This window comes from Camelina sativa, chromosome 19 (genome assembly GCF_000633955.1).
Source record: "Camelina sativa cultivar DH55 chromosome 19, Cs, whole genome shotgun sequence".
Taxonomy (NCBI): Eukaryota; Viridiplantae; Streptophyta; class Magnoliopsida; order Brassicales; family Brassicaceae; genus Camelina; species Camelina sativa.
In genome coordinates, this window is record NC_025703.1 from 9,575,329 (window position 1) to 9,597,818 (window position 22,490).

Sequence of the window (22,490 nt, forward strand, 5' to 3'; positions counted from 1 at the left end):
GTTTCTTCCGGATGACATAAGAAGCACGATTTATGAAGAAATCAGTTTCTCAACTTATCTATCTTTGGTCAAAAGCTAGCTTTTGTGATCTTTCATCTAAAATATATACTATTACTGCATTTATCAGTGCTTCCATCATAAATCGTGGTACTTTTCACTATGGTACTGTATATTAGAGAGCATGTATATCATATGTTATAGTAAACAGTTTTCATATATCAAGTATGAACAACATATTTTCCATTATCACCTAATTAATTTAGTTGTCAACTTATCATATTAGAAAGAAACGAAATCCAATAATTGAAAAAAGTTGCAAAATGGTGAGTGAAGTGGGCCAAAGTACTAGCAGAAAAGGCAGCCATCATAGGCAGGGGCGGATCTACAGCCAAAGGAGGTGGGGCACGTGCCCCAGACTCCTTTTTAATAATTATAGAATTAGCCTTTATTGTAATGTATTTGATAGTTCTTTTGGAGAGGAGTGTCTTATATTGTGTCTCAGGATAGAGGTTCAAATCCCCTCAGCTCAGCTACTACATTTATTTTCCATTTTATTGTTTATCCTCAATGTTTTGCTTTACTAGTGCCCCACATAATTTTTGATCCTGGATCCGCCACTGATCATAGGTGACCATAATATCGGGCAGCTCGTAATTTTGGACTTCCTATTATGATATTATGATGACCCCACTTTTCGCATTTCCAGTGATCTCATTTACACACACACACATCATGACATCAATCGTATAGTAGTATATATTTGTGACTCATTCGCATATTAGTGTAATGAACTTATAGTCGGAAATAAACTAATTTCAGAATCAACTAATGCATCAGATAGACATCAGCAAAATATCTTATCTATCATTTAATGCATCATGCACCCTATAAAGAAAGCCGTCGGTATACAAAATCCGTTGACTTCAAAGTAATATCTACGCAGTTGAGAGTTTGGACCCATGACTCAATAAGAGAATACTTATACTATTATGTTTTTCAAACTTTGGCGTACCCTAGATATTCAACTCTTTTGTCAGCATAATAATGAATTAGCTTGCAAAATACTGTAAACAGAGCTAATTACAATCACACATTTTGATTTGTGTTAACTTGGGTGACTGATTTAATTAGTCATAGAGTTATAGGAGAGGTATGGTCCTTAAGCAAGGTGTGTAGAGTCTACGTACTTAACAATTTATATACTTAGAAAAGTCTCACCACGTGCTTTTGAATTTCTGTGCTAATTCTTTTTATCTGAAAAGTATGTCTATTTATTACGTTTTGAATTTGCATATATGCTAGATCATGAAGATGATGAGAGGACTTAAGATATTTGTTGAACAACATAATACAAGTGAAAATGAATATTGTATACTTTTTTTAAGCAATCTTGATAAGAAAGATGGTTTATGTTTTCTGAGGCCTTAAACAATTACATTTCGTTTAAACCTTGATTTTATATATATATATATATATATTTGTTCTGGAGAATGGAAACTACAGGGCCGGCTTGAGTTAGGTTATAATATATAGATTCCGCATCTGAATAATATTATACCTGAATCCAAGTTTCTGACAACATTTTTTTTTTTTTTTTGCTCAACAACTACTTTCCATTAACCAAATAAGTTATTACACTTTATCTAGTTCCACTAGAGATTTTATCCACTCTGGCATCAAAGAATACAATTTGGTATCATAATTCACTAAAGAAAGAGATTTCCTTGCAATCTTGTCCGCTACTACGTTCCCTTCCCGAGCTATAAACTCGATTCTCACCCCCTCAAATCCCTTGAGCGTTTTTTTAATATCTTCAATTGTTGGACCTAACGCTGGGATATCCTTATCCTCATTCAGAGCAGACACAAGAATTTGTGAGTCTGACTCGAATACAACCTTTCTGTAATTCAGTCTAGCAAGAAAAAGCACAACCTCTCTAAAGGCTTCCAACTCAGCTTCTAATGCAGACTTAACCCTTCTCAGATGAGAAGGGTTTCTGACAACTTAAAATGCTCTGGAACAGCTATTATCGAAAAAAAGTTATTGTATTTCAAACAAACTCATTATACATATATCCATCAAATTTGTAACATTGGTTTTGTTACGGTGATTGGAATTTCTAAGAAATTATATAGCCTCATAATATACATATTTTCTATGCATGATATACGACTATACGTATAATACATATTTATCTTAAATCTGAGTTTCTACCAGAACGAATAAAAGGAAAAATTGTTCACGTTGAATAAAGCAAATGGTGTCACGTCCGCAATCAATCACAATACAATTTATAGGGGAATCGTTGGGCCACGACTTAAATCAAAACAAAACAACTGTTCCAATCACTTGAAAAACATACCACAAATTCATAAAGCTCTCTCTGTGGTTTCTATTGACTTAAAACTCAATGTCCATTAAGATTAATCACCACAAAGAATGTTGAATAAAATTTCCATATCCACCTATTTTTATTATTATTATTATTATATATATATAACGTACATTCAGAAGGAATAGTAGATGAATTGTTGTTTAGTACTAACATATTGGTAACATTTTTAGTCGATATTACCAAACAAACTTAGATAAAACGTTAAAATTTTTTTAAGAAAAATGAAAGTCATGCGATATTTTAATTTTATTTTTATTCTTTAATTTTAAAGCAAAAGCGGTTTTTGAGAATATGTATTTTTCTATTTTCACTGATATTGAATTTGCATAGTAATATATAAAACCCCAAATTAAAGGCAATAGTAATCAGGCCTGATGATATATCGATATGAAATATGTTGGCTGTGAATGGTTGTCTAATCTGCTCTAGACCGGACTAAAGTCGGACCAATCCGCAGTAAATTCACCATTCACAATTGCAGACCAGTATGTACTACTCCATACTATAAAACTCCATATTGGTCTACAATTGAAAAAAAAACTGCGTACTATAGGAATTGTACTATTGGTCCGATTTTTTCTGTTTACTCCTGAAAACCTCCATACCAACTCCATACCAAAAGTGAAAGTTGGATAAAAATATGATTCTTAACTAGTTGGATCCAAGTTCTTTGTTCTCATTGGTTAAATTTGTGTTTCTTTGTACTTTTGAAAAATGTATATACATATGATCATTCATAAATATCAAAAATCCACAAAATAAAAAATCACATTCCCAAAAAAAAACTAGAGCGACGAGAGAGAACTCTCTTCTCTTCAATCTTAGAAATTTAATTTTTTTTTTTGAATAAACCATTTATCTCAATAATCGAAATAATATTATTATGGGATAATCAAAATAATAGCTTTTGACTTATAATTCTAATCTTAGAAAACTATTTTTTTTTTAACTCTATGTTATGGGATAATCGAAATAATAAATTTTGATTTTTAATTCTAAATACATCTTGTAATAATTATTATTAATTATGATAAAAATATTGTTCAAATAATTTTAATCCTTTGTACACAACACACCACTCTATATTATGGTCTGATTTTACCATTCATAATAGTATGGTGTTATGCATAATATTGTATGGTGTTGTGCATACCAATGTTTACTCTATATTACAGTCTATTCCACTCCATAATAAAATGTTAGTATACACTATTTAGTATGGAGTGTATGGAGCAACCATTCAAAGGGTACAAACTAAAATTATTACATAAGCAGGAGGCATGTTCGCATGTGCTGTACGTGAAAGAAAAGGTCCTAACCAATAGATGGGTGGATCTGTGGACCAGTTAAAGGTAAGTTGTAGTTTTGTCTAATACTACATCCAGACAAACAAATCTCTAAGAGTTCTTATAATTTTATTGTCTATGTGAGATTCGACAATCAGTTAATCATGTGTATGCATGTTAATTTGCTTGACTATCATCATTGTGAACAAAATGATTGTTTTTATAAGTGGATACAGATAACTTCTAATTTGATCCACGTAAATTATTTGAAATGTAATGTATTTAAGTAACGGCCGATAGGTTTCAGAACTATTGCAGAATGCAGACTATTTACGAAAAATATGTTTTCAATCATTATTGAATATAGACGTCTTAGAAGATATAATTTGTAGATATGTAAGATTAACAAATTACATTAGTTTTTTTTGTCAATTTTTTCTACTCGTGAAAAATGAAGATAGGTAAAAGTAAAATCACATATAAGTGTACATCATTTACATAATATGGGAAGCTATATAATTATAAATCTGTAAATTCGTGTTTGAAATCATAGAAGCAAACGTTACTCATATAAAGAAACATTTACATCAATAATACAATGCAAATGGTGATATAAAAAAAGAAAAAGAAAAACATGTTAAAAATATACTCCCATAGCACTTTACTAGTTGCTTTTTTTCTGGTCGATCCTTGCATTCCTTGGCTACTAGGATCGCCTATGAGAAAGTGAGTAAAAATGTAAAATAATCATTCGGTGATTATTTCTTAAAAGTTTGGGAGATAAGCACAAACATATAATTAATAACTTTTAAGTTGTTTTTGGCATGGTTGAGCACTATATCTTCAAAAAGTTATATTGTAAACTTTTGTGGATATATTAATCCAAAAATGTAATACAAAGTGGGTATATTCATAGAATATGATAAAGCTGTAAAGCACGATTTCCACGCGACTCATATAGTCGTATGTATCAGTATATAATATGAACTAAATTATAGAATCGAGCTTAGAAAAAACTATATAATATGTAACATGTTCTCCATTATGTAACATCCTCTCCAATGATATAAGCGAAGTAGCCCATCCCCGTACCTCTGTCAATATCAAAAACTACGGCAACTTTCTTCTCCTCGTCAACAAAGAAACTCCCTGATGTAACATTAAATGCATAATCATCGAGTGGTTTCATATTCACAGCTAAGAAGACCTTCTTGCCCCATGACACCGCTTCAGGCTCAATCTTAGTCGTAATCCATATCTCTAAATGTAACGTATCCTCTTCCTGAAATAACACTGCAAGTTGCTCATCTCTAACACTAGATAGAGTCACAATATCTTCCATAATTGAGTGAAACGATAGACTTAGACGCGGTCCAAATCTCTCTTTTGAAAAATCAAAACAGATCAAAAAATCTTGGTACCCTATTTCTGTTCCGTCGTCTCCTGCACAATTTTCTTGTGCAAACCAATAAGTGTTTCCCTTGAGAGACACGCCACGTGCATAAAACTCTATATCCCAATCTGGAAAGATAGTAATAGGGATAGACATGATATCACTAGGTGATTTAGAGTTGATGTAGTACAATTCATAACGAACGTATCCGCGAGAAGGTTCACAGAATCTCAATACTTTGTAGCTGCGGAATGATTTGCTATTCTCGTATCCTATAGCATATCTAGGCTTAGGTCTGCGTATTGTTTCGAACAACCGGGTTTGGCCGCAATACAGATTCCAAACAGTGAACCTAGGGATGTTTCTGGTGATGCATAACAATAAACCGTCGCAGTGATACACAACAGATATATCTACTCGATCTGATTCGGTTAGGCTAACGAGTTTACCTAGATGGTTTATTGATGGTTCAATGTTGTTGTGAATTCCCTGGAGGTTGATACTCATCAAAAATTGGAACGCTTTATACAAAGAAGCACCTTGCTCATGCCAAAGCAGCAGCAGGAGCAAGGGAGTTTATGACGGTTATGGTGATTAATTATCGGGTTTATCCTAGATAAAGCGTTCCAATTTTTGCATACGAATCGCACTGCTCTCATAGATGTCATTGGAAGCCTAATCAGCACATCCTCTGCCACATCCCTTGGAAGATCGGACAGCATATCTTCTTTCAGCAAGCAAGGATCGTGATGTAACACAAATAAGTTAGGGTTAAAGCGTAAGAAGAAATGTCTCCTCTGCTTCCGGTGGTTACAAATTTGAAGACACCCCCCTAGCTGCTGAAGTTGTGCCAAGGACAACAATCACAGGCTTCAGAATATAATTTAGTGGGCTTTTCACATGGCTCAAAATAATTCAAATAAGATTCCAGCCCAATAGCTTATTGATGTATTTAGTACAACAGTAATAAAGTTGGAGTTGTCGCGGGACTCCCCTGTCTCAACAGTAACACTTTGCTTTCAGGGTTTGCCAAAACTGATGGATGTGAGAGTGAAGCTATTGAGATGTTTGGTGAGATGCATAGGAAGGAGAATGATGGGATTTGGATAGATGATTTCACTGTCACTACTATGCTTAAGCTTTCTGCCAAGTGCCAACAGTTGCATGGCGTTATGGTGAAAACTGGGAATGATGCCAATGCGTTTTATGGGCAACAGTTGCATGGCGTTATGGTGAAAACTGGGAATGATGCAACTAAGTTTTCCCTTAGTTCTCTCATTCACATGTATTCGAAATGTGGGAAGTTTAAGGAAGTTTGTAAATGTCTTTAACGGATCGTGTGTTGATAGCGTGGCTAGGAACGCAATGATTGCAGCTTATTGTAGAGAAGTGACATTGAAAGAGCTTTGAGTATATTCTGGAGAAATCCAGAACTGAGTGATACGATTTCGTACAATTTTACAGTTTCTTAAAAGAAAACTTAACCAAACAATTTTCAAAATTTAATATTATAAAATTCTTAACTCCACTTAAGCATCCTTCTTTTAACTAAAATGAAAATAGATATGTGTGGTGTGTTGTTTGTCTAGTTAGGTTGAAAATAATAGATTTCTTTCTTTCTCCAACCCAACTCATATATCTTAAAAGCCCAGAGATTTTATTAAATCCAATAACATTTAACACCCAATACAAATATCTTAAAGCAAAGCCCAATAAATTATTAAATTTGCATAAGCAACGATGTCGTTTTACATTTGCGTACATAAAATTTGCATAAAACTCGACCCCCCTTCTTTTGTTTTCACTTTTCCTAGTTCGCGGGTCGGGTCGGGTCGAGTAAAGGGTACCCGACCCGTGCCCAGCAGTGGTGTGGTGTCTACTTATAAAATCCCGAGCCGACGTCGTTTGGGACTAGTCAGTACAGTAGACTCATCTGAGGAAAACATTGGAAAGATTGGGGTTTGCGTGGGCTTCAAGATTCGCAAACCTTCTCTCTGATAAGTCGGCGATTGCGACTGTCACCACCGCCGATCTCACTTCGTCGTTGCTTTCTCACTCCGCCGTTGCTTTCTCACTCCGCCGTTGATTTCTCACTCCGCCGTTGCTTTCTCACTCACTATCTCTGGTAAATTTCTCGATTTTTCTTTGATTGTTGATGACTGATCAGTTTTATTCGCTTGGCTTGTTTTGGTTTGTTGCGGATATTGCGAATTTCTCTGATTTGGAAACCTTCTCTCTCATTTTTCGGCGATTGCGACTGTCTCCACCGCCGCGTCTCCCTCCGCCGTTGCTTTTTCACTCAGTCTCTCTGGTAATTTTCTCGATTTTTCTTTGATGGTTGATCAGTTTGATTCGCTTAGCTTGTTTTGCTTTGTTGCGGAAATTGCGACTTTCTCTGATTTGGAAACCTTCTCTCTGATTCGTCGGAAATTGCGACTGTCACCACCGCTACTTCTCACCCCGCCGTTGTTTTCTCACTCAGTCTCCGGTAGTTTGATTCGCTTAGCTTGTTTTGGTTTGTTACGGTCCTTTAGGAGATTGCGACTTTCTCTGATTCGGTTTATTTCTCGGAATCAAGAACTTCTAGTTACGTTGTAGGCTATAACTTCTTCTTTGATGAATGTTGCTGAATCTTTCGTTAGGTTAGAGTTACTCTTTGTTAAAGAAGCTATCACGTTAGTTCCTTTTTTCTTATTTTGTTTATCCGTTTGATTCGTTCAGCTTGTTACTGATCCTGCTTGTGACTATGATAGAACTTTTAGATACGTTTTATGCTATAGCTTACAATTATATGAGTGTTGCTGATTCTTTCTTTCCTTAGACTCTTAGAGTTATTCTTTGTTAAAGAAGCTATCACGTTAGTTTGATTTAGTCGAAGATTGCTGCTCGCTCATGATTGTTTTCTCTGCAACTAAAAATCGTTATGTTTATGTAAATTGTCTTCTATTTAGGTCTGTTTTGGTTGTGCCAAATCTGAAATCATGCCGCAGCGAAGAAGTTTGAATATGTGCCACCCTGACGGTACCCCATGGGTAGCAAACTTGATCATGGGAGACACTATCACAAACTTACAAAATTTGGCTGATGAACACCCAGATGTTGGACATGCGCTTCGAGCCTCGCGGGTGAACTTTTTGACGGAATCTGACACTCGACTTCTCTTTGTCAAAGCCTCACAAGGTCATTTACCCATTTCTCCAACAACACCGGGGATAAACCAAGAGGGCCTCTTCTTCGTAGTTTCTCATGCATACTCAGATGGATCACATTACGAGATTCTGAATAAAGGTCGTTACACACAATCAGGACGTCCTTTTGGTGAATTCAATTTCACAGAGGCCAATCTTAAGGATAAACGGAGTAACTTGTCGTACACCCGCAGAAACATACGGCTCCGACATCAGTGAGTACTTAAGCAATCTAGTAAAAAATTTTTGAATGTTTTAGATATTATTGCATTAAGGGATTATATGTCTAATATTTTCCAGATTCAACATACTCGCTTGTATCCACTATCTTAGAGTACATGAAAATCCACATGCAAAGGTTATTGCGGAGAAGAGGAATCATATTGAAGCTGATTCTCACGAGGTTAGCTCTGCAAACAATTTTATATACCAATAAGTTAGCCCATCATTTTACGTAAATGTCAAATAACATATAATAAACAACATCAACAGGAGTATGCTGCATTGGAGTATGATTCAGACGAGAATCTGGTTACAAAAAGAGGGACCCGTGATAACAGTTCATCACTTAATGATTCTGATTCATGCGTGGTTAGCTCATCCATCATTATAAGTATTAATAAGTTACATTGGTTACTTAATTTAAAATGACCTAGACTAGTCAACATCAACAGGAGGCTAATTCAGACGAAACTTCACTTAGCCAGGAGAACAGTTCACTGAAGAAGGATTCTGATTCATACGAGGTATAACTCACATTAAAACGTAATTAAGAGCACTTTTATGTCTCACATTAAAACGTAATTAAGAGCACTTTTATGTCTTTTGTGATCTTCGTTTTTTTCTTTCTTTATGCAACCTAATATCGTATGCTTATTTTAAAACTCAGTTTTGTTTGATAAAACATGATTAGGAACCCGCCCCTGCAGCGACGAAACTTGCAGTTGTCAAGAAAGATAGTTCATCTGAGGATGAACCTTCTTCAGCCGAGGTATGAGTTGTTGCATCGTTACATGTTAGAGAAATTTCATAAGCCCCTACAAAAGCATATGAGGTAGATATCATATGCTTAGCTGAAATTCGTATTTTTCTTTTTTTAAAACTTGATTAGGAACCTGTCCCTGCAAAGAAGCAAAAGCAACCTGCAGTTGTTAAGAAAGACAGCTCATCCGAGGATAAGTCTTCTTCAGATGAGGTATGGGTTGTTGCGTCATTACATGTTAGAAGAATGTGAAAGCTTAATTTGAATTTTGTTTTGTTTAATAAAACTTTGTTAGGAAACTGCCCCTATGAAGAAGGTACCATCAGTTCCTAAGAAGGCCGAGGCAGACAGCAGTTCATCTGATGATGGATCTTCATCTGACGAGGTAAACATTGCGTTTTTACATGTTAGCTTAATGTTACAAGAATATCATAAGCTTATTTTGATTTTGACTCGTTGTGTAATTTGTATAAAAGCAATGTGAAAAATTTAGTTAAGTTGAGTTTAAACTGAGTTCATCTGTCTATACTCATCTTGTCTATTTAATTTTCTGCTGTTCAGAAGGAGAAAGCTGCGAAAAAAATACCGATGAAGGTAGAAACTAGCAGTTCTGACTCATCTGATTCTGAGGAAGAGCAGAAGGTAAAAAATTCAATCTCATTGTGTAATTTGTATAAAGCAATGTGACAAATTTAGTTAAGCTGAGTTTAAACTGTGTACAATGTTCTGTCTATACTCATCTTGTCTCTTTAATTTGCTTTTTAGACTAAGAAGACTACTAAGAAAGTCACTGCGAAGGATGATTCATCAGAGGATGATTCTTCTTCAGACGAGGTAGGAGTTGTGTTACACATGTTAGCTCATAATTACAACCTAATATCATATGCTTAGCTGAAAATCGTTTTTTTTCCTTTTATATAACTTGATTAGGAACCTGCCCCTGCAAAGAAGCAACCTTTTAAGAAAGACAGCTCATCCGAGGATGGTTCTTCTTCGGATGAGGTATGAGTTATTGCATCATTACATGTTAGAGCAATGTGAAAGCTTAATTTGAAATTTGTTTTGTTTAATAAAAATTTGTTAGGAAACTGCCCCTGTGAAGAAGGTAGCGTCAGTTCCTAAGAAGGCCAAGGCAGACAGCAGTTCATCTGATGATGGATCTTCATCTGACGAGGTAAACATTGCGTTTTTACATGTTAGCTTAATGCTACAAGAATATCATAAGCTTACAAGAATACCATGAGCAAGTCTAGCAAAAAATCCGACACCAAAGTAGCGATCTTTCTCCTTCTTCTTCTCACTCTGTTTTGTCTGTGAAGACCACAGACAGTTATGAATTCTGTGTTTTTTTTTGTTTTTTATCTTTGATTTTCTAGGTTGAAGCCGCACCACCTGCTTCAATGACAAAGCCACTCAAGAAAGGTACTATTTTTTTTCTTTCTTATGTGTGAATCTGTGGTTTCTCTGTTTCATTCACCAAAGCTCAAAAACATGAATTATTGTGTCGTGAGTTTTTTTTTTTCGTTTAGTTTAAGCAGTTCTATGATTTTGTTACATACTCTCATCACAATCTCATGTGCACTTAATAGATTTGTTTGGTTAATTCATCATCTTCAATTTTGTTAAGAGTCCTAATTTTTCTTGGATTCTCGACTCTGGCTCATTACTTTTCTGCTTGGATGATTTGGGGATTTGTTTGTTGATTGAATCATTGTATTATGTTGTGTTGAACGAGCGTGATTACAAATCAATTGTCAAGAACTAGCTTCTACAATTATGTTCTATTCTTTTTTAATTTGTTTGTTAGGTAAAAGAGATGCGGAACAGGATTTGGACATCCAAGTTTTGAAGAAGCAGAAGAAGGACTTGATTGCTGCTGTACAGAAAGAGAAATCTGCGAAGAAGATAACAAAGAAGGTAGAAACTAGCAGTTCTGACTCATCTGATTCTGAGGAAGAGCAGAAGGTGAAAACTTCAATCTCGTTGTGTAATTTATATAAAGCAATGTGACAAATTTAGTTAAGTTGAGTTTAAACTGAGTACAATGTTCTGTCTATACTCATATTGTCTCTTTAATTTGCTGCTGTTCAGAAGGATAAAGCTGCGAAAAAAATACCGAAGAAGGTAGAGACTAGCAGTTCTGACTCATCTGATTCTGAGGAAGTGCAGAAGGTAAAAACTTCAATCTCGTTGTGTAATTTGTATAAAGCAATGTGACAAATTTAGTTAAGTTTTGAGTTTAAACTGTGTACAATGTTCTGTCTATACTCATCTTCTCTCTTTAATTTGCTTTTTAGACTAAGAAGACTAAGAAAGTTACTGCGAAGGAACCTCCATCTAAGCTGAAGGATGAATCTTCTTCTGAAGAGGATGATGATTCTTCTTCGGATGAGGTAGGGATTGCATTACCAAACTTCTCTCATTGCCACTTTTTTATATATTTTTAATTGATTTATTTACATATAGGAACCTGCCCCTGCGAAGAAGCAACCTGAATCTCTTAAGAAAGACAAGGTAGAGAGCAGCTCATCGGAGGATGATTCTTCTTCAGACAAGGTATGAGTTGCTACATCATTACACGTTAGAGGCATGTCATAAGCTTAGTTTGCAATTGTGTCTTTTTGAAACATTGTTAGGAAACCGCCCCTGTGAAGAAGCAAACAGCAAAAGCTCTTAAGAATTCAAAGGTCGAGAGCAGCTCATCAGAGGATGATTCTTCTTCAGACGAGGTAGGAGTTGTGTTACACATGTTAGCTCATAATTACAACCTAATATCATATGCTTAGCTGAAATTCGTTTTTTTTCCTTTTATATAACTTGATTAGGAACCTGCCCCTGCAAAGAAGCAACCTGTTAAGAAAGACAGCTCATCCGAGGATGATTCTTCTTCAGATGAGGTATGAGTTTTGCATCATTACATGTTAGATGAATGTGAAAGCTTAATTTGAAATTTGTTTTGTTTAATAAAAATTTGTTAGGAAACTGCCCCTGTGAAGAAGGTACTACCGTCAGTTACTAAGAAGGCCAAGGCAGACAGCAGTTCATCTGATGATGGATCTTCATCTGACGAGGTAAACATTGCGTTTTTACATGTTAGCTTAATGTTACAAGAATATCATAAGCTTATTTTGATCTATTTTTTTTTATTAAATAAATCATAATTAGAAACCTGCCCCTGCAAAGAAGCAACCAGCAGGTGTTGAAAAAACCAAGGCAGAAAGCGGATCATCTGATGACGAAACATCTTCAGACGAGGTAGAAATCACATCATTACACATTATCTCAATGTTGGAGGAATGTCATATGTTTGATTTTTAAACTCTTTTGATAAAAACAATATAGGAATCTGCCCCTGTGAAGAAGCAACCAGAACCTCTTAAGAAAGACAAGGCAGAGAGCAGCTCATCAGAGGTTGATTCTTCTTCAGACGGGGTAGGAGTTGTATTACACATGTTAGCTCAAAATTACAACCTAATATCATATGCTTAGTTGAAATTCAATTCGTTTTTTTTTTCCTTCTATATAACTTTGATTAGGAACCTGCCCCTGCAAAGAAGCAACCTGTTAAGAAAGTCAGCTCATCCGAGGATGAATCTTCTTCAGATGAGGTATGGGTTGTTGCATCATTACATGTTAGAAGAATGTGAAAGCTTAATTTGAAATTTGTTTGTTTAATAAAACTTTGTTAGGAAACTGCCCCAGTTAAGAATGTCATGGCAAACAGTAGTTCATCTGATGATGGATCTTCATCTGACGAAGTAAACATTGCGTTTTTACATGTTAGCTTAATGTTACAAGAATATCATAAGCTTATTTTGATTTTTATTTTGGATAAAACATAATTAGGAACCCTCCCCTGCAAAGAAGCAACCAACAGTTGTTGAAAAGCCCAAGGCAGAAAGCGGCTCCTCTGAGGACGAATCTTCTTCAGACGAGGTAAAAATTGTGCCATTACACGTTATCTCACTGTTGGAGGATTTTCATATGTTTGATTTTCATTTTTTGTTTTGATAAAATATAATAGGAATCTTCCCCTGTGAAGCTGCAACCTGCAGTCCTTAAGAATGCCAAAGCAGTGAGCAGTTCATCAGAAAAAGAATCTTCTTCGGACAAGGTAAGAATTGCGTTATACATTGTTAGCTCAATGGTAAAGTAATATCATATAGTTACTTTGAGATTCGTTTTTTTTCTAAAACATAATTAGGAACCCACATCTACCAAGAAGCAGCCAACAGTTGTCAAGAATGTCAAACCAGCTGCAAAAGACTCATCATCCTCAGAGGAACATTCTGACGATGAGGTCTGTTTTGATACAGTTTCTCTATGTCTTCATATATATATACTATTAAAACAGGATAACTTCCGTGTCTTTTAATTTGTTATTTCTCAAGTTTGGATCATTTTTATGATTTGTGATAGTTTTATATTGTATACACTTAATATTTCATATTATTGTCCCACTTGCAGGAAAGCAATGATGAAAAACCTCTTTCGAAGAAGGTAGTTACATTCTTCCACAAAGTTGTTCTCATTAGTTTTATGTTATAGAAGTGACAGTTAAACTTTCTTTTGCAGGATAAAGTTTCATCAACAAAAACTTCTAAACAAGAAAGCTCTAGTGAGGAATCTGATGAGGAGGAGAGTAAAGATGAAAAAGTGACCCGAAAGAAAAAGGTACCATTAATGTTGTCTTCAAATCATTCGCTATAGTATTTACTTGATTAATATCTGATAATAATTTTTGTTCTATCTTTTGATCGAAATCCAGGATTCTGATATTGAAATGGTGAATGCAGAGCAGAAATCAAATGCAAAACAGGTAAAACTCCTGTAAATGTTTGTAATGAATTTTATTCCTTTAGTTCTGTGTAATGTGTTTTTGTTTATATTACAGCCAAAGAAGCAAGGAGGATCAAAGACGCTTTTTGCTTATAATCTTTCCTTCAGAATTAATAGATCTGACATGTAAGTATATAACATTTTTTTTCTGGTTCTTCCGATTTAAGTGTTAGTTGTATGATATTTATAACCCAATATACAGAGAGGATTTCTTCAAAGAAGCTGGTGAAGTTGTCGATGTTAGAATTGCTTCACGTGAAGATGGTACTTTAAAGGGATTTGGGCATGTTGAATTTGCTTCTGCAGATGCAGCTCATAAGGCAAGTTCGTGTTGGTTATTTTGGAATCATTGAAGTGGTATTGGAACTACAATGATGATTCAATCTATTTTGGATGTTTGGAATGTAGTCATTGCAACTGAACGGTAAATCATTACTAGGCCGCATAGTTTATTTCGATCTTGCTTGCGAGAGGGTTGTATACAATACTCCACGAAGCAGGTATTTTTCTTACTTGCGATATGAGCATGCTGTGAAAGTTGATTATGGATGTTTGTTTCCAGACTAATATTGTATCGCTGGAATATTTACAGCAATTCTGGTGACAACTACCAGAGTGGCGGCATAAGAGGAGGAAGCCGGGGTCAAAGGATTTTTGTTAAAGGATTTGATTCTTCTCTTGACGAAACTGAAGTAAAATTCTCGTCCTCAACTTTCTTAAAACCAATTCGACATGTTATAGTAGTTATTTGTGTAAGTCTCTGATGCAAACAACAAAAAATATCTTGTGAACATGATCAGATCAGGCGTGCCTTGAGAACTCATTTTAGTACTTGTGGAGAAGTGGCATGGATTTCTATTCCAACAAATCGTGAGACTGGTGCTATCAAGGGGTTTGTTTCTTTCTTTCGTGCATTGGTGGATGTTGATGATGATGAAACTCATGGAACATAGGCTTTTTATTCTTTCAGGATTGCTTTCATAGATTTGAAGGATGGATTTACAAAGGCGTTGCAACTGAATGGAAGTGAAATTAGAGGATGGAAAATTGTGGTGCAAGAGGCTAGACCGAGAGGAGAGACTGGTGATGGTAGTGGTGGTCGTTTCTCAGCAAACCATGTTTGATTGCATGCATCAGTCCAAGGTTTGTTTTTTCTTCTCTTTTTTGTTTTTTTGTGTGTGCATTGTAGAATCAATCAGCCTTCTTATAAACTTGATTTTGTATGGTCTTTGCAGGGAAGAAGGCCGTCTTTATTGGTGATGAGTAGAAAGTCTTCTGTTGAAGAGGGCTCTTGTTTTTCTTCTATCCCTTGTAGCTTTTCTGGCCTAGATTTTTTTTTGTTTTCTGTTAGTTGAGAATTAACTCTTCCTTAAGAGAGCCAAGATTTATGTTGGTTAACTTGGCTTTTTACACTTTGTATGTAGACTCTCTTTGAACTTTGAATGATTAGTAACAACATTTAGTTGCTGCTATTCGTATTAAAATGTCTTAACTAGTGAAAAAGCTCACGCTGTTAACCATCTTTGCTTATCTCTTCTGTCTTCAACCAGAGCCAAGAAGCACACAAGTTAGGTATTAACAAGTGTCTGATTGATTATTACATTTTCATGCTTCTTGGCTCTGGTTTAGAGTCGTTGTTTGGCTGTGTTTACTCTGTTTTGGCATTCTCAATTTTTTTTGCCCGCAGAAAGAAAAAAAATGCTTGAATAGATAATGAGGAAAAAAGTTACGAACTTCCAACACGAGCAAGTTGTCCGAAAAAGCCTATATAAACCTCATATTTATTAATTGGCTCTCCCTTTCGTGAACATATCTGTCGGGACTGACGACTGGAAATACCCCTTTTGATTGCCAATCTTCTCCGACTGCAAACGTCCAGAGAAGATTCAAAAGAATACTAGCAAAACTGAGAGCAGCATTGTCCTTTAGGGTCCTAACAAGAATTTCTCATTTGCTGCGTAAGCAAGTACCATTCTCCTCGTCTGTATACGTTATAATCAGAATACTGTAAGTGGTCTCATATGGTTCCAGTCCAGTTTCTTTTATCCTCTGGTATACTTACTGTCTTCTTGTAATCTTCGATAGCAGAATGGATCTTCACCAGGGAATTTCCTATTAGCGAGATCGACCTTGAAGTTGACCTCTTCCATTTCAGAGAGCATAATTTCCAGTATTTCCAACTCGTTTCGCTTTGCAGAGAGAAGCTCAACCATCATCCTATAAAATTGAATCGTGGGGGAAGTAACCAGCAGTTTTTATAGTATATCTTCTTTATGTCAAAGATATTTGAACCGTAGACCATCCCTCATCATAGTGTCAAATATAGCCCTTGCCCTCTCCTAACAGATACACTCAGCATAAGCCGTCATCAAACTGTTCCATGTCTTCAGATCAGGTGTTCGTCCACTTTGTCTTACCACACTTTCCGCTTTCTAGAATAATAGCTGAGATTTCCATAAGTTCAACGTTATCAGTACACAAAGGCGAGCAAGCAAAATGGAATCCTTTTTGTCTCAGCATAATTATCCTCTTGATGAGCTTTTACAGACACCTTCTGAAGCTTTGCAGCCAGGATGTCTCAAGTCAGAGAAAACTTGATAAGCCTCAGCGTAATTTTCATTTGCTACACAGCAGAGTAGTATAGAGTCATGCGTGGTGGAATTGCCAAAACACCAGCCATGAACACAAGGGTCAGCGATATATTCATCTAGCGTAGCGATTTTATTGTTAACCTTGCAATGTCGAACAATGAGTGCTTCATTTATGAGTCTCCTAGATCTACTGGCGTACGTGTTCTTTCAAAAATTCAAGTAACTCAAACGCTTCTGATTGCCTGAATGATGATCTGGAAGTAGGAACCCAGGATAGACAATAGAGTGTCTTTTTCCAATTCATAGCCATTGGTTACAGCCATTTTCAATTGTCTAGCTGCAAGATCAAAGCATTCACCTTTAACAAGAACATATGCCAGACAATTCTTCCATATCTCTCAAGGTATTCTGAATGTATTCTGACCTGCCTTCCTTTATAAGTCCAAGTATCACGGACTCTGAGACCGGTGTATGACCAATAGAAATCATATCACCATATAAAACCCATCAGAAAGTATTTTCAGCCTCCTGTCGCTTTCCAGCCTTGGCATAACCGCAGATGAGCACTGTAGGTCTGCAGACTTGGTTTGATCCCAACATCAAGCATCTCAGACATGAGCTGCGCATCCACATTTCTGTTTCCTTTTCCAAGTGAACCGGTCATAACAGTGTAAGTAATATAGCATCAGGGTTTCTACTGGACAGACCTTTCATCTACTTACAAAGCTGGAGCACAAGATCAAGTCGTTCCAGCTTGTCACATATGTCAATTATTGTGTTGTACGTCATCTCTTTCCCAAACCCCATTTTCCACATTTGTTGATACACCTCCGTATTTCTTTCTCCGTATGTCACTGCATCAGGGATATAACCTCTAAGCTCTAGCTCCGTGAAGAGCCTCTTAGCAGCAAGGCCGAGTCTTGTGATAACACCATCTTGTTCTTTTGTTGGAAGAAGCGTTTATTGCAAAGAACATTTGGTTGAGCTGAAAGAAATCGACAGATGCAAAACATACTAAACATCTTATCCGCGAGTTAGGATATATGAGAGAATAATTTTGAGTTTCCGCTTCAAATTGCACTAGCAAGATATGAGAAACAAGAGCACATCACAACAAAAGGAAACAAAGAAAGAAAGAAACTAGAGATACTCGATAATCTGTTTTTTATATTTGTTTCCCCCGTCTCTTTTCCTTTTGCCACCTCGTGCAGGTCGTTCAATTTGCACTAAACTTGGAACATAAGAGCACATCAGTGGGAAAGAACAATCTTCTGAAGGGTCTCTGAGATCCACTTTTTTGAAATATCCATCCTTTCCAATGATATAAGCGAAGCAGTCCATCCCCGTGACCATCCCCGTACCTCTGTCAATATCAAAAACTACGGCAACTTTCTTCTCCTCGTCAACAAAGAAACTCCCTGATGTAACATTAAATGCATAATCATCGAGTGGTTTCATATTCACAGCTAAGAAGACCTTCTTGCCCCATGACACCGCTTCAGGCTCAATCTTAGTCGTAATCCATATCTCTAAATGTAACGTATCCTCTTCCTGAAATAACACTGCAAGTTGCTCATCTCTAACACTAGATAGAGTCACAGTATCTTCCATAATTGAGTGAAACGGTAGACTTAGACGCGGTCCAAATCTCTCTTTTGAAAAATCAAAACAGATCAAAAAATCTTGGTACCCTATTTCTGTTCCGTCGTCTCCTGCACAATTTTCTTGTGCAAACCAATAAGTGTTTCCCTTGAGAGACACGCCACGTGCATAAAACTCTATATCCCAATCTGGAAAGATAGTAATAGGGATAGACATGATATCACTAGGTGATTTAGAGTTGATGTAGTACAATTCATAACGAACGTATCCGCGAGAAGGTTCACAGAATCTCAATACTTTGTAGCTGCGGAATGATTTGCTATTCTCGTATCCTATAGCATATCTAGGCTCAGGTCTGCGTATTGTTTCGAACAACCGGGTTTGGCCGCAATACGGATTCCAAACAGTGAACCTAGGGATGTTTCTGGTGATGCATAACAATAAACCGTCGCAGTGATACACAACAGATATATCTACTCGATCTGATTCGGTTAGGCTAACGAGTTTACCTAGATGGTTTATTGATGGTTCAATGTTGTTGTGAATTCCCTGGAGGTTGATACTCATCAAATAAACCCGATAATTAATCACCATAACCGTCATAAACTCCCTTGCTCCTGCTGCTGCTTTGGCCTGAGCAAGGTGCTTCTTTGTAAAACTCTCATCTTTGGATAAAGCGTTCCAATTTTTGCATACGAATCGCACTGCTCTCATAGATGTCATTGGAAGCCTAATCAGCACATCCTCTGCCACATCCCTTGGAAGATCGGACAGCATATCTTCTTTCAGCTAGCAAGGATCGTGATGTAACACAAATAAGTTAGGGTTAAAGCGTAAGAAGAAATGTCTCCTCTTTGTGGTTTTTTTTTCTGGGTTAAAGCTTGAAAAATCAGACAACACTCTGTTCTGCCTCTTTGTGGTTGCAAATTTGTTTCGCCTACCGACCGATCTGAAGAAATAACAGAAACCCTAGCTGAAGTTGGGCTGGCTTTAGAATATAATCTAGTGGGCGTTTAATGTGGCCCAAAATAATTCGAATTAGAAAATTCAGCCCAATAGTTTATAGATGTATTTAGTACAACAACTAAAGACAGTAATAAAGTTGGAGTTGTCGCTCCCCCTGTCCTAGAGAATTTTCCCGAGTTTAAGATTCTGAAACTGGACATGAAGTGCTTAAAGGACGGGTTTTTGCATCACATTCGCTCCATTAAAACTGGTTCAGCCTTGACCGCAATCTCATCGAACCAACTCGTTAATCTTTACTCAAAAAATGGCTTATTGCGGGACGCTCGGAACGTGTTCGACGAAATGCCTGAGAGAAACGTCTACTCGTGGAACGCGGTGATCTCTGCCTATTTAAAGTTCAACAACTTAAAGGAAGCGCGTGAGTTGTTCAAAAGTGCCAATTGTGAGCGAGATTTGATCACGTACAACACGTTGCTTTCAGGGTTTGCCAAAACTGATGGGTGTGAGAGTGAAGCTATTGAGATGTTTGGTGAGATGCATAGGAAGGAGAATGATGGGATTTGGGTAGATGATTTCACTGTCACTACTATGCTTAAGCTTTCTGCCAAGTTGACCAATGCGTTTTATGGCCAACAGTTGCATGGATTTATGGTGAAAACCGGGAATGATGCAACTAAGTTTGCCGTTAGTTCTCTCATTCACATGTATTCGAAATGTGGGAAGTTTAAGGAAGTTTGTAATGTCTTTAACGGATCGTGTGTTGAGTTTGTTGATAGTGTGGCTAGGAATGCAATGATTGCAGCTTATTGTAGAGAAGGTGACATTGAAAGAGCTTTGAGTATATTCTGGAGAAATCCAGAATTGAATGATACAATTTCGTGGAATACATTGATTTCAGGGTATGCACAGAATGGCTATGAAGAAGAAGCTATGAAGATGGCTGTTAGTATGGAGAAAAATGGGTTGAAATGGGATGAACACACTATCGCAGCTGTACTAAATGTTCTGAGTAGTTTGAAGAGCCTGAAGATTGGGAAAGAAGTACATGCTCGGGTATTGAAGGATGGATCATATTCTAATAAGTTTGTAAGCAGTGGAATTGTTGATGTTTACTGCAAGTGTGGAAATATGAAGTACGCGGAGTCTGTCCATTTGTTATATGGTTTTGGAAACTTGTATTCGACGTCTTCAATGATCGTTGGTTACTCTTCTCAGGGCAAGATGGTTGAAGCAAAAAGGTTATTTGATTCTTTAACTGAAAAGAATCTTGTGGTCTGGACTGCGATGTTCTTGGGATATCTCAATTCAGGTCAACCTGGTTCTGTGCTTGATCTTGCACGTGAATTTATTATAGCCAAGGAGACCAAAATTCCTGATTCTTTGGTCATGGTTAGCATCCTTGGTGCATGCTCTTTACAAGCTTCTATGGAACATGGGAAGGAGATTCACGGTCACAGCTTGAGAACAGGCATTTTAATGGATAAAAAACTTGTTACCGCGTTTGTTGACATGTATTCAAAATGCGGAAATGTTGAGTATGCTGGAAAGGTCTTTGACAATAGCTTCGAGAGAGACACAGTTATGTACAACGCCATGATAGCTGGTTGTGCTCATCATGGCCATGAAGCCAAATCTTTCCAGCTTTTTGAAGACATGACTGGGGGTGGATTTAAGCCGGATGAAATCACGTTTATAGCCCTCCTGTCAGCTTGTCGTCACCGCGGCTTAGTCCTAGAAGGTGAGAAGTACTTCAAGTTGATGATAGAGGTTTACAACATATCCCCCGAGGTTGGTCACTATACCTGCATGATAGATTTGTATGGTAAGGCCAATAGGTTGGACAAAGCCGTGGAACTTATGGAAAGTATTGATCAAGTTGATGAAGATGCTGTTATTCTTGGTGCGTTTTTAAATGCTTGTAACTGGAATAAGAATACAGAGCTTGTGAAGGGAGTGGAAGAGAAGTTGCTATTCATTGAAGGATCTAATGGGTCTCGTTATATTCAACTAGCTAATGCATATGCCTCGTCTGGTAAATGGGATGATATGCAACGCATACGGAATCTTATGAGAAGGAAGGAGCTAGGGAAATTTTCTGGTTGCAGCAAGGCATATATCGATAATCAAGTTCATATGTTTACTTCCTCTGATGTTTCCCATTCCAAAACAGAAGCTATATATGCCATGATCCATTTTGTGACCAAGGATTTGTCTGAAATAGCTGAAATCAAGATTAAGAGAGAGGTATCAAGTTTCTGTACATTATTATAGAATACTCACATGACCCAAAGGTTTTATGATCTCTGTCGTTGTTCGTTAAAGGTTTCGTTTGCCATTTACGGTCAGCAATGTAGTTTCACTAATTTTTGGGTACATAGATTGTATTTCACAGTTAGGTTTTTGCTTATTTTGGAAATCAACTGGACCTGTTTTAACTTGCTTCTGGTGGAGGATAACTCTTCTAAAGCTGTTGCATAAGCTAATGACCCATAGTTCTTCTCTTGTATTGGAATACGATTTGTATTTCAAAAATTTTAGATTCAGAAACAGAAAACCCAAGTTTTCTTATCCAAATTGGTTGTTTAAAACTTCCCCCATTGATAGAAGGGCCAATGATCAACCAGATAACAAGGTCATGTGCGTACCAATAGAATCTCTGGTCTTTTTATTATCTCTCATCGTCTCTGTAACATGTTTTAGATTTGAAGTGAAATGTTTACTGTATGTTTCCTTTCTGCAATCACTCTTACGAATTTGTTATATGTTTTTTTGTTTTATTTAGTTTGAAGTAAGCTGGGAAGAGACCAAGAACACCAACACAAAGCAAGCAGTTAAGATAACAACAACTGAAACAACGTCAAACCAACACAAAACAAAAACAGCAACAGAAACCAGTACAAGAAACATGAACTCATGAAGAAATCAAAACACAAAGCGAAAACCTTCCAAAACAAAACCTGTCTTAGCAAGTTGCAGCAGGCAATTTACATTTCTCTGGGAGTTTAGCAGCAAGGCCAAAGTCGATCCCACTGAGAAAGGGATTGAATTTGTTTTTCTCCTTGCAGAGACACGGGAAGTCGGCCTTAGACAGGGCAGTGCAGCAAGGGCCCAAGGGATCAATGTCGGTGGTCAATGGGTTCTTAGTCTGCACGTAGGGCTTGCAAGAGTACAGACCAGCTATGGTCATACCGCAGGTGTTCTGTCCGGTTGCTGCCGTGAGTGTCAAGGCAAGAATCAAGGTAATAACG

General features: G+C 36.8%; 5 protein-coding genes and 2 long non-coding RNA genes across 7 annotated transcripts; 5 read left to right on the top strand and 2 right to left on the bottom strand.

The window, feature by feature from the left end:
- On the bottom strand, positions 4,724-5,581 carry LOC104767627 (putative F-box protein At3g17620). The gene has a single exon (XM_010491624.1). The coding sequence runs from the start codon at positions 5,579-5,581 to the stop codon at positions 4,724-4,726; it is 858 nt and encodes a 285-aa protein (XP_010489926.1).
- Positions 6,139-8,698, top strand: LOC109130808. Its single transcript, XM_019240860.1, has 3 exons — positions 6,139-6,387; positions 8,026-8,477; positions 8,563-8,698. Exons 1-3 carry the CDS (start codon positions 6,139-6,141, stop codon positions 8,696-8,698), a joined length of 837 nt encoding a protein of 278 aa, XP_019096405.1.
- LOC104765748 lies at positions 8,759-9,249 on the top strand. Its single transcript, XR_763913.2, has 3 exons — positions 8,759-8,853; positions 8,937-9,008; positions 9,176-9,249. It is a non-coding gene; the product is annotated as an uncharacterized LOC104765748 (long non-coding RNA).
- LOC104765747 (nucleolin 2-like) lies at positions 9,810-15,561 on the top strand. The gene is made up of 19 exons (XM_019241574.1): positions 9,810-9,886; positions 10,010-10,078; positions 11,881-11,973; positions 12,070-12,141; positions 12,223-12,315; positions 12,410-12,499; positions 12,781-12,852; positions 13,091-13,180; positions 13,449-13,544; positions 13,712-13,744; positions 13,820-13,918; positions 14,013-14,063; positions 14,139-14,209; positions 14,286-14,403; positions 14,492-14,583; positions 14,676-14,775; positions 14,884-14,975; positions 15,054-15,226; positions 15,319-15,561. The coding sequence occupies exons 1-18, from the start codon at positions 9,833-9,835 to the stop codon at positions 15,205-15,207; spliced, it is 1,539 nt and encodes a 512-aa protein (XP_019097119.1). The 5' UTR covers positions 9,810-9,832; the 3' UTR covers positions 15,208-15,226; positions 15,319-15,561.
- On the top strand, positions 11,059-11,618 carry LOC109131055. The gene is made up of 3 exons (XR_002036789.1): positions 11,059-11,209; positions 11,336-11,416; positions 11,542-11,618. It is a non-coding gene; the product is annotated as an uncharacterized LOC109131055 (long non-coding RNA).
- LOC104765745 (F-box/kelch-repeat protein At3g16740-like) lies at positions 17,676-19,208 on the bottom strand. The gene has a single exon (XM_010489503.2). The coding sequence runs from the start codon at positions 19,051-19,053 to the stop codon at positions 17,815-17,817; it is 1,239 nt and encodes a 412-aa protein (XP_010487805.1). The 5' UTR covers positions 19,054-19,208; the 3' UTR covers positions 17,676-17,814.
- On the top strand, positions 19,392-22,470 carry LOC104765749 (putative pentatricopeptide repeat-containing protein At3g18840). The gene is made up of 2 exons (XM_010489505.2): positions 19,392-21,486; positions 22,025-22,470. The coding sequence occupies exons 1-2, from the start codon at positions 19,441-19,443 to the stop codon at positions 22,157-22,159; spliced, it is 2,181 nt and encodes a 726-aa protein (XP_010487807.1). The 5' UTR covers positions 19,392-19,440; the 3' UTR covers positions 22,160-22,470.